We start from the raw sequence: 12,834 nt of genomic DNA, 5'->3' as shown, positions 1-12,834 counted from the left end.
AAACTGAATATTCCTAGTAATTTCCCCTGCCTCAATCTTTGTTACAAGACCTACTGCACTTTGTGTACATTAACTATCTTCGCGGCTAGAGAAAAACAATTCTATAACTCGATAATGACACTGTTAACCGATTATCTGCGACCGCCCCAGGCCCCGCTCTTGAGGGGGCACCGCGCTTCAGGCCTAAGGTCGTCCTTATGAGTTTATCAAGTTATATTATCCGCCAAATCGCGAAAGTTGATCTAGTCTAGACATAATCAGTGTTTGCAGTAGCATACCAATCGAGATACCAATACTCTGGTCCTGCGCGGTCATGGTCGGCCCTAGGCCCCGCGTACTCTTAACGCCGCCTCTGCATATATCTACCTAACATGACACAGGGATAAATAACAAATTATTTCAAATATCTCATGCGGTCACACTCTGCAATTTACGTTTTCGCAAACTCTTCAGTTCTGGATCAATATGATTAACAGTAATATAACATGATACGACACTAGTTTTCACGGGATCAGAACAAACCACGTGATTTCAAGCAAGCGGCTCTTTACAGCATCTAATAGCATCCCCTTTTGATGTCTAACGAAAATCACGTGGTATTTCCCTGGTAATGACGGAAAAGGCCGAGCGTACTCCAACTGAATGTCATGTTCATCACTGGTAATATGACAGTCATGTGCACAACTGTATTTAATCGATGCTGAGAGGTGGAGACAGTCAGTTCACTTACACTGGATTCTGGAATTATCCTACGTGATAAGGTGAGCAGTTAAAAATGTTATATTTGAAACTGGAATATAATCTCAGCGGATTATATTAGGTAATGTTTGGTACGATACCTTTGTGAGGATTCTTCTAAGTCTATTTGAATAGGTTTAACGCGTTACATTTGTCACAAAATAAGGATTTCCATAAATAGCCCTGACGACATCAATACTTTAACATTTATATTTTGGATGGCAGAAGAGTCGACTTAGTACCTATTCCAATTAAGACACCACCATTTCTGACTGAATTTACAATAGCGGTCAGCGCGTCACTTTTACAAAGACACATTCTACTAGATCGACGAAGTGAACGTCATCTAATTTAGAGCTATATAAGCGTACAATTTTCTGCAAGGTGTTTCTTTATCGAAAATATTATAATACTTTGTTATGTGAAGTATAATATTTTCCAATACAAAACATTTAATGGGATCTCAATAGTTTCTAAACTATGACACAGCGGTTTAGTCCCAGGAGGATGCAGATAGACGCAAATATCATTGATAGTTGTCTTTACAAGCACTTTTCAGATACTCAGTACATTTGTACTTTCTTATCGGATGAGGACATCAACTGCCGCTAAGTTCTGACCATGTGGTTATGTTCCTGATAGCTTTAACTAACGTTAGGTTAGATGCCAGTCGCGCACAGGGCTTTATCTCTCCATGCAAAGTAGTGTATATACGATTATGTAGTGGGGATCGCAATGGTTTCAAGCTGTGACCGAAGGGCTAATTCCCGCATGTAATGCTGTCAATTTCGACCGCATGTATAAATGTGTATATGCGTGCTTATATTGATATAAAGCGATGATATCAATAATCTTTATGTTGTGACCAAGAGGTTAAACTAGAGAGGCAGACTAATGTAGTCTGAAGATGAAGATAAACAAGTATATTTATAGCATTTACGATTTAAACTAGTTACCCACATTAAGAACATATAGAAAAAACTGCTAGCTCCGACAACGGATATTTTCACTTCCTGTATTTCAAGGGTAAATTGTATAAAAAAAAAGAGCCGATAATATTTTATGAAAACAAAAGATTTTTAAAGATGGTATTGCCTACTCTGGCCAAAATTGCTAAAGTTAGGGTACTTTGGACATAGTCAGGCCGATTTTCCAAGCACATTGAAACAAATATTTTGATTAGCCGTGTCCTTAAGATCATGCACGATATCCACGCCAATAACATGTAATTAAAACTTCAGCCACAGTACATTAAAATAATACATACGTATGCCAATATTTTCTCCTGCACCTCTGTCGGAAGTAGCTAATGGAGCGCAACCAGCTTAGGACGCTACAGCATTCTTTATTACATTTGGAGCCAGCTGTATCCTTGTAGTAGATGAGTACCTGCCCTTTTTGTATTGTCTTTCACATATTTACACATAAATTTAAAATGTAAACTGTATACTGTACTCTTCACTCAATTGAATAGTGTGGCCAACATGTACAGTATAGCTCATCTCCTAAGATGAAAAACAGCCGGATTCTCTTCCGCTTTATTCGCTGAATGCTAGCTGCTGAGCATGCACAGCACTGCATCTGGTAAACTGAAGTGTTTTTGTACATACAAGAAGATACACTATATCCGCCATAAAGCATGTTCTTCTTTATTTATCAGTAGAACATATATAAATGACTAGAGATAAAGCGTTTTATTTCTATTTAAATAGATATAGTTCATTAATTAGAATGAATTTATCAATGACTATTTTAAATAATCTAACATTAAAACATTTCAGACAATGCTCTTGTGTTGATAATTTTGTCAGGTTTCTAAAATAGATACATACAAGTATTCACAATCATCGTCATTATTAGCATCTTCTGCCAACTGGTCTAACATCAATAACGTCTGTAGATTCCGCAACCTCATCACCGCGGTCAGAATCCATCACATATATGTAATGATAAATCTAATCCTATAAAAGTAACGCCAACGACAGTGGCGTACCCGGCCGGATAGATGTGAAATGCTTGGGAATGAACTTCATATTCAGCTGCCAATGACTGATGTTGCATATGTGAAAGATATGTTTACGACCGCTGTCAGTTTCGCTACATAATATTACTCGTGTACTAAGGTTTGTTATTTATCAACACTGTTATGTGACTCCATTAACTATAATAACCAGATATATAAAAATAAATACGAAGCAGACTCGAGACATTAGATTTAGATTTATCAAACCCGTTTACATTATCAAGCAAAATTCGACCATTTGTTTTCTATTATTATCCGTTTCTATCTTATTATGTAACATTTTGTTGTAGCATTAGTATTATCAACATACATTTTTATACAAGCACTCTACACATCAGTGTCTCTGATTCCGCCGTTTTCGGTGATCTCAGCCAGATTTTTGATGACAGCGACTTTTAACTTGACAATAACATCTTGAATGTCTGCGTTAGACGTTTGCAGTTTACCGGTTTGGTCTTCAAAATAACAAGCTTTCCTGGCAACAAAAACACGACTAGTAAGCTCGATCAAAATCGCTTTGGTGGCAAACCTACTTCGATCCATATCATCACCTTATCGTCGGGTTGAGTAACGTCCGTACGTGTTAAAAGACATTTCATATAATGTTATTAAACATACTTTATTGTAAAATCAATAAGTGCTTGCGGAGTTGGATACCCCGAAAACGCATGCAACGCTTTAAGAACAAAATGACCACATATTCGTCCATCAAACTTAGTTTGCATCGGCAGAGTTTAATAAGACAATGGTTGTTGTCCACCGCCCGTTGTTCAATAATTAACAATATCAACTGGTGGTTCATATGAGTCAATATACAAATGATGTCGAGGCGTCACCACGTATGCAACCCAGTGAGTGTCAGGTCTTGTTGTCAAGTCCTGTTTGGCAATACCAGTTTCAGGTGTGCGTTGCACAATCGTTATAAGTCATTATGCATAAAGACGCCACTAAAATACTTAATTTTGTCATAGCGAGTAAATCAAGATTGGTTCATGGACGCTTAGCCTTTTGCATGTTGTAGCGTTTAATCGCAGACCTATGCCTTAGGGCATTCGAAAGCTGTTAACCGATGGTCTCTTCCTTTCTGTTATTAGTATACGACCTGCCAGAGCTTTTTCAGCGCCATTTTTGACGCAGATCAAACAGCCTTTAACGCCGTAGCTTTTGCAACATCTGAAGCCGCTGAAAAATATTCAATCGGTCTTTTCAATTTGTGCCGCTTCTGACTTGTAGAACTTTAATTTCACTGACGTGTTGCTGTATTTTGCTGTATTTTGCCATATTAAGCTGAAGGAGCTATATTTGTGGTCAACCACATGCGGCTATTTCCAATGAAATTTGTCGAAGAAAATTTCAATGTGACGTTTGTTTGTTGCGTTTTATTTTCATTTGAATTTGTGATCAGCGAGTATCCGAAAGATGATCCATTGCTTAGCAACGCCAACAAGCAAGGTGTTGGTAAGTTCTAAGATGAGTGCTCGGGTAAGAAGAGCACGTGGGACATCGACCTAAAATGTTTTCAATCATGGTTATCTCCAAATTATATAACACAGGCAAAGGTGATCCACAGAGTATTGTGCAGAAAGATCACAAACACGACAGGTAGGTGGAATGTCTTCGATATTTATCAAATATGATAAAAATCATTGCATGGATTTATGCCGATGAGCTAAGATGAATTTGTCGCCGCTTACCAAGCGTTGGATACTCGACGACGGAATCACAACTTACGCGCTTGGTCATTGTGAATCAGATTACAAACACCATCGATTTCTTTTCCATCCATAATGAAGAACCTGGCATTGGATGCAAACAAAAACAAAAACCAACTCAATAACGCGCAAATATTTTCATGCAGTCGATACAAAACAGACGTGATTATTTTGATTCAACGATACCCACGCGTGCCAGTTGTGATCGATGACAACCATAACACACTGATATTTCCTGGCTTTGACGAGCATCATCTTGCAAATATTAAAAAAAAAAATATGTGATTGGTTGCTTCTTATGGCTTTTGTGTAAACGTATTTTATGTCAAACTGATATATCGTTTTACATTTGTGGCAAAATATGGTATCCAGGATAAATCATTTTTCGCCGCTGATCCTCTCAAATTTATAATAATATGCCAGAACAATGTCAATTCCCATCAAAAAGACCCACCATAGTTGGTTTGGTCAAGCGTGCATCTCTTTTTTTCTTGAACACGTGATATTAGATCAAGACAGTGGACTTCAGCATACACATCTCAGAGATTTATTTATTTATAGTGAACGTTATTAAATTTCCTCAGATGTTTCGTGTGCTTGTATTGGCCGGTCTCGTGACTCTGAGTGTTGCTGGACCAATCAATCTCGAGCTTAACAGCGAATGGGAACTCTTCAAGACTACGTTCAACAAGAGCTATGCCCAAGAACAAGAACTTCTGAGGTAAGAAAAGAGTGAATTTGGAATTAATGTCCAATCTTGAAATTATACCTTCCTTATGACCTATTCAAGAAATGGTATATACTTATTGATGCCATCATTACTTAAACATATCCAAGTAACGTCAACAAGTTATTTATATTTCTAAGTTACAAAGTGCAAATTTAAGAAACAAAGCATTTTGAATTAAATCCCAAATAATCTCAAATGTCCTTTCCCAAGACCAAACGTATGGAATGTTCCCAATGAATTCCAATAGTCTTGAATATCCGGGTGATCCACATTAACGTAATCCAGAAGGCCTTTGAATGGGACGAAAATAATTAAATTTAGTAGTATGTATAATTCCACGTCGTGAATGAGCACTTTAGTAATACCAATCTACTTAAATGAATAATGCCTCTCGAATAATATGCTACCACAAACTCTCATCATAGATTCCCAAAGACTGATACGATAAAGGAATGAATAAGTGAATAAGCTCTTTATTAACCGATATATATATATATATATATATATATATATATATATATATATATATATATATATATATATATATATATATATATATATATATATTTACCTCAGGCACAATATAAATTTGTGAAATTCGCTAGGTGTGTCTCGTTTCTAACTGGAAAACTGTATACAATTTCTTCTAGAATATACCGAACTCAAAAAAGCTATGTCTACGTATTATATACAGCTTACAGTCATGTCTAAAGATAGGTATGCCAACATGTTTTTGCAAATGAAATTGCAATCTACAATCATGTACAAACATTAAGCATACACTATAGATAAACAATCGTTTCAAGTGGTTTGGAATTGGTAATAGGTTTAATAGGTGGATGGGGTTGCATTATTTTTACGTACAGCAACTCTTGAAAGTTATATTGTGCCAAGGCAAGCTGGGTTAAGTGCATTGCCCATGAGAACCAGGAATGAAACACCGTATTTTAAAGATAAATCGTACGATTAGTCTAGGATCACGTCCATACGGTCTTTTAGTAATCTGGTTAACAATTACAATACTTCAGTGTATTTTTAAAATCAAAAACCTCTTTCTGTTTCAGACGCATTATTTGGGAGAAAAACCTGAAGCACGTGCAGCAGCACAACATTGAAGCGGACCGTGGCTTGCACAGTTTCAGGCTCGGAATGAACGAATATGCTGATATGGTATTTTCACTTTGTTCACCACTAAGAAGAGTCTATAAAATTAAGCGGTATAATTTTTATGGTCGGTTTTATATGTTACATTGTCTTAAAAATTACGAAGTGATGTAAATTGTAAGGTACCATTAATAGTGTGAAATATCGGCTAATCTTATCAATTGCCTCAACGTTAATTTTCCTCCTGTACATTTTAAATGCACGCCACAAGTCATTTCTGGCACCTCCTTTCACTCCCCATCCTCATAGTCCTGCTGTTATTTTGTTATTTTAGAAAAAATGTTGCAGATAATTTTGAACTAGTTGTTTAAAAAATTTGTTTGACTTTAATTATTTCTTCTGATAGCTATTCTTTTTTCATTTTCAAATTATTATTATTACTTTTATTATTATTATTATCATTATTATTACTATTATTATTATTATTATTATTATTAGTAGTAGTAGTAGTAGTAGTAGTAGTTGTAGTAGGATGAAGAAGAAGAGCAGGAAAAATAAGCCATAGCGTATAATTAATACATAAATAAGACACTGTCAATTATTAATATTGTAATTATTATTATTATTATTATTATTATTATTATTATTATTATTATTTTTAAGACACCCAAGGAGTTTGTCAGTGCAGTGAATGGATACAGAGTGAATGCAGCCAAGCCGTTTCAATGCGGAAAGTTCATGGCCCCAAGTCATGTTCAGTTATCTGACCTTCCCACCACAGTTGATTGGAGAAAAGAGGGCTACGTAACTGGAGTTAAAAACCAGGTAAATACATATTCCTTTGCTGTATATTATAGCTCTCTCTCTCTCTCTCTCTCTCAAATGATTTGGATGTTTAAGCGTCCATGTGAGATTAACACAATTTCAGGACAATAAAATCCGACCAAATCGTATTGTGTGGCACAAATGAATCTGACCTATTTTTTCCCATAATATTCGCATCAATGTAAAGGTTTTCAACATATTTCGTTGATTTCTTTGTATTTTATTATTGTTTCGGTATGAACACGGCGTGTAAAGCAGAGTAATTCTTTAGAAATGAGACAATTGTCTCAACTATTTCCAGTAATCGATGGTTCATAACATCATGGCTTTGTCCAGATTTAGTAGTATGAAATGTTAGCTGCCCCACTGCTCCAATAAGAACTCATTCTAATGAGGTCATGTAAAGATGCACGGTGGAAGCACGGAAGGATGTTTTCCCTCGTGCAAGAGAGAAACAACAATGTTGTTGTGGTGGAGTAACAACAAAAATAACAGAAATTTCACGATTTAGAACACCCGGAAATACTTAACGATGAAGAGTTTGATGTTAATGAATTATACTGAATTAAAAAATAGATTACGAATTGCATTGAAACAGCGTAGGGTGAAAAGATTATTTCCTCTACGAAAGCACAAATATCTCCACTTTTGCGGTATGACAGATTAGTTTTAATTCATATCAGAAACCTTTGAACCAATAACTTTTCTCTCACAAGTCGATGATGACGGTCATATGTAAACACCGTTCCATCTCCAAATGTAGTGTTTACAGAGCATTCCGATGACCTCATATAGCGGTGATGGCTATTTGTGAGTGTAACCTTTTATCCTCACGTAGGGTCAATGTGGATCATGCTGGGCTTTCTCAGCCACAGGGTCCCTGGAGGGGCAACACTTCAAGAAAACCGGAAAACTTGTATCCCTTTCTGAACAAAACCTCGTGGACTGTTCCCGAAAGGAAGGTAAGTACTGTAAATATTCAAATTGATCATTAAAGAATCAACATTTGAAAATGTTTCCTGAGTTTAACATTTCCAAATTAGTTCCGTAGCAAATAGTAAATGATTTTAAATTATGATTCAACTCGTGTAAATAACGTTCAATCATAAACCTTTGTAATCCGAAGCAAATATTTCTTATTGTTTATTGCGCTAGTCGAAGTTCCCATTGCAACCGACTAATGGATTGTGTTGCGTATAACCGATAAAGTTATATTTAAGACTGTCTAATGGTATGTGTCACGTATAACCGTTAACGTTAGACTTAAACAGTGTGGCGGAGTAAGATTATACGCATGATGGTGGTGCCACCTTCGTGGAATACTCCATTAAATTAAACTTAAGTCATTGCCATAGACGTGAAATCACTGGAATTGTATACAATTTCTCTAGCTTAGGTATAACCCTTTCCAATCAAAGTGTGCAATACAGATAAGAAATTTTGCATCGATATTGCAAGAAAATGAATTATATATATATATATATATATATATATATATATATATATATATATATATATATATATATATATATATATATATATATATATATATATATGTGTGTGTGTGTGTGTGTGTGTGTGTGTGTGTGTGTGTCTGAGTGTGGAAAAATCAGCAAAATCGTCTGAATTCCTTGACTAACTATTGAACAGCTTAAAACATTTTACAATTTAGACGATAATTTAGTTCAAATGAATCTTGAAGTAGCAGGTAAATCATCGCAGATACATCTGATTAAAATTTAGAAACAGGATTTTGTGTTGGTCTACATAACGGATACTTTGTAATAAGTAATGAAATGCAGTTTTAGGTGACTACCAAAACTTACATAATGATGATTGATACATAGTAAGTAAATAAGTCATAATTTAGAGAGATATCATGTTCCTCTCCCCAAATGCATATATGCAAACGTTTATTGAATATTGCGATAAAACTGTGTGTTAAACTGTTGAATATTATACTTAAATGTACTCAGTAACTGGAACGGATTGAAAGTCAACGCTTAGTGTAACTCCTCCATTTTGTCGTTTTACCATACTTGAGAGGCCGATAGAGGTATGCAGTAGCGCAGTTAACAATTGGTGAGAGTGAGAGATTGCAAAGTGAATTACCACGACGGTGGATTTTCAGTATAAATAATTTAATTGAGGCGTATGTGCCAAGTTTCACCTGCTTTTGTTCTCAATATATATAAGTTAGTGTGGATTTGTATCTCATCTCCGCTTTCAAAATATTCCTTTATGGAGATCAGTGCTATACCAAGGTAAATGGAAAATTGCAACATGATTCCTTTGTTAAGATTTATTACTTCTGTCGTTGTACATTGTTATGAATACCCTTTTCTCACTAGGTAATGAAGGTTGTGAGGGAGGCCTTCGGGACCAAGCTTTCGATTACATAATCCAGAATAAGGGTATTGACACAGAAGAGTCTTATCCATACACAGCAAAGGTCTCTCTCTCTCTCTCTCTCTCTCTCTCTCTCTCATACACATATCCACGTAAATATATCACATAAACATTAGCTCATGGAAGTTTTCACAGTTTGATCATCATGCTCTCGCGAGTTTTCACAGTTTGATCATAATGCTCTCGCGAGTTTTCACAGTTTGATCATAATGCTCTCGCGAGTTTTCACAGTTTGATCATAATGCTCTCGCGATACTATTCCTCCACCGATCAACTGAATCCTTGAAGGTTTTGCAGATTTTACCCATTAATAGGTGCATAGCTTTCAATTTACGTATGACATATTTGTAAATGTATATCATGTGAATATGGAGTTAAGCCGATCGATCTGTACATTATGAGGTACAGATGATGATCTCAGCTTTTTGTCCTTATCAACAATCACTAAATGTATGTAGCTACTTGTGTGTATTCCACCTCTCAACCACTCCACGTTTGTTTTTTGATGTACCCAGTATTGGTTGATATACCGTCTGTAATATCAAAGTGTACATACACAAATTTAAGTATAACGAAAGTATGAAAAGAATGTGTGATTGCTTCCTTCCTTGTTATATTCAGGATGGAGTATGCAGGTTTAAAGAGGCTAATATAGGTGCCACTGTCGTGAGCTGCATGGATATCGAACCGGGAAGTGAAACTGATCTTCAAAAGGCCGTAGCAATGGTTGGCCCCATCGGGGTTTTCATAGATGCCAGTCAAGTGTCCTTCCAACTATACAAGAACGGTGTGTACACCGAGAGTGCCTGCAGCTCAGTTAATCTTGATCACGGAGTTCTAGTTGTTGGATACGGTACTGAAAGTGGCCAGGAGTACTGGTTAGGTAAAAATAGGTCAGTTTAAGACACTTTTGTTTCTTTCTTTGATTTGTTAGTGAGAATTATTTTATTTTATTTATTATTAATAAATAATTAATTTTTTAAACTAAATAGTTTGAAAACCAAACTGGAACTCCAGATCCCATTCCCCACTCCATTCCGAATTAGATAAGTTACTCGGTTTACGTCCATGCAAAAAAAATTATCTAGCAAGCGGAAACTTTGAATGGAAGGGAGTGTCATATTTGGAGTCCAAAACTATTTATCTAAAACATTGCGGGATAAGACAATACCCAAATGTGATTAGCCAAGGTACAAATAATATTTGTTTCGATTGGTTAGTCGAGACTACAAATAGAGATAAGGAACTCAAAAGCATTTCTCATTAGTCAAAAGAATTTGTTAAACTAGTATTTTATAACGTAACAAAATTGCTTACATCGGTATTAAAAATCAGTGTAGTTACGACCTCACTACAAAAGACATTAACAAATTAACTGCCGTTATTTAGATTGACCTTTCTGCAAATATATGTATTATTGCATCCTGAGTGGACTAAACACTAAAGCCATTGAGGGCCCAAGAAATACATTTTTTCGGGGGGTGGGGTGTCGACAAATGTACAAAAGTAATTCATCAGCATCATCGTATTGGGTCAAGGATTTTATTCGACCCGAAAGCTTTCAACTCTACTAACCCGGAACGACCTTGGCGAGCACATAACTGGCAACCATTCTTCTCTCATAATGAATATATGTTATCTTATGTTAGCAAATCTAACTTCTCTGCAAAGAACAAGATATAAATGCACAATCTCTGACAGCCACCTAAGTAAAATCGTTATCTTGAAATGTCCATGAGAGAAAGAATCAGAAGTTGTGATATGCATTTATATTATATAATGGAGAAAGTATTGTTGATTTATTTGAGCCAGATTGAGGTGCCGAGGTCGAAGATAGCGAAGCAAAAAGCCATACAGAATGGTTAATTCCAAACTGCATTCATTAGTGTTCTAACCAACGGGACGTAGACGTGGATGGATAATTGCCGATAACAAAATGGTCTTTTAGCAATGTTTTATGACCTGGTACGTTTTAATAACTATTTCATATAATTATGTATCTCCTTTTCAGCTGGGGCACGAGCTGGGGCATGCAGGGATACATTATGATGGCTAGAAATAAGGGCAACATGTGTGGTATTGCCACGCAAGCCAGCTTTCCCACTGTGTAGGATTCTTAAGTCACCAAATACAAAATATCTCAATGTAGTGTTGTATGAAGTCTTTAAATGGAACTGTGATGTTTGGCTTTCTCTCAGGATGTTTTTTTAATATATGTGATACATTGTTATTTATTTGTAAATGCAACATTCGGTGATATTATTTTTTCTTCATTGACAATAAAACATCACATTATTTTTTTCTTGGTCAAATCATCTGTCTCCAATTACTACGCAACCTAAAGCTGGGGCATTTTTACATGTGTGCCGCAAATAATTTTAGCGGATAAACATAACATTCTGAAAACAAGTTGATTGGAGAAAAGATTATTGGTTGTAAACGGAGATAATGGTTAGAAAGTTATCATAATATTTTTGACATAATTAATGGATTTTTAGGGAGCAAATTAATCAGTAAATAACAGCATTAACATAATTATGGTGATGTATGTTTAATGTAGCTGCTAGGTTGAATTTACCAGTATCTAACGGGTTCAATTTCGCAGCAGGTGATAAGTTTAATTAAGTCTGAGCTTTTATACAAATGGGATGATAGTCTGCATCCGAGTTTCGAGTATTAAGAAAAAGGATAATACAAAGAATACAGGTACAATATTTCGACTTTTAGACCTTTTGTATTGTTTTTTTTATTCTAAATTAGATAGCCACTGCGACAGCAGTAGCTACGAGAGTAAGCAACAACAGCAACAACAACAAAAACAACAACAGCTACAACTTTTAATTGTTTGGTTAAGACACTTGTCGCTTTAAAGGCAATATTGGGAAGAGATTATAATTTTGATGATAACAACAAAAATCGTTATTATTACCGGAATCACCGTCATCGTTATCATCATTATCATCATCATCATCATCTTGTATGTAGGCATCGTAAACTAAGCAGGACTGAATCCACTTTAAAATAGTATGCGTCAAGATATTGAAAGAGATAATGAAAAGAAATATTTAATTTGTTTCCGTGAAGGTTTGGCCTGACTTGACTTTATCGCACAGTAACACTTTGAAGTGCACGTAAAGTGCCTGCCCCAGGATACACAACTGTAGTCCCGTATCTTTATGCAATGGTTTGAATCGAACCAAAACCATGATGGTCACGAATCTAGCATCGTAAACCACTTAGCCATGGTAACTTGTAGCTACGAAAATACCAGTACATGAAAGATTAAGCTAATA

The 12,834-nt window shown here is 35.7% G+C and overlaps 1 protein-coding gene across 1 annotated transcript; it reads left to right on the top strand.

Annotated features, from left to right (window-relative positions):
* Nucleotides 1–605: 605 nt before the first annotated feature.
* On the top strand, nucleotides 606–11,855 carry LOC149791616 (cathepsin L-like). The gene is made up of 8 exons (XM_089969227.1): nucleotides 606–761; nucleotides 5,058–5,194; nucleotides 6,268–6,373; nucleotides 6,971–7,132; nucleotides 7,971–8,094; nucleotides 9,484–9,584; nucleotides 10,163–10,434; nucleotides 11,553–11,855. Exons 2-8 carry the CDS (start codon nucleotides 5,058–5,060, stop codon nucleotides 11,650–11,652), a joined length of 1,002 nt encoding a protein of 333 aa, XP_089825353.1. The 5' UTR covers nucleotides 606–761; the 3' UTR covers nucleotides 11,653–11,855.
* The last annotated feature ends 979 nt before the right edge of the window (nucleotides 11,856–12,834 follow it).

This window comes from Sinohyriopsis cumingii, chromosome 9, assembly GCF_028554795.1.
Source record: "Sinohyriopsis cumingii isolate HCF-2022 chromosome 9, ASM2855479v2, whole genome shotgun sequence".
NCBI lineage: Eukaryota > Metazoa > Mollusca > Bivalvia > Unionida > Unionidae > Sinohyriopsis > Sinohyriopsis cumingii.
Note: the sequence above shows the minus strand (reverse complement) of the source record. Positions and strands in the feature narration are given on the sequence as shown.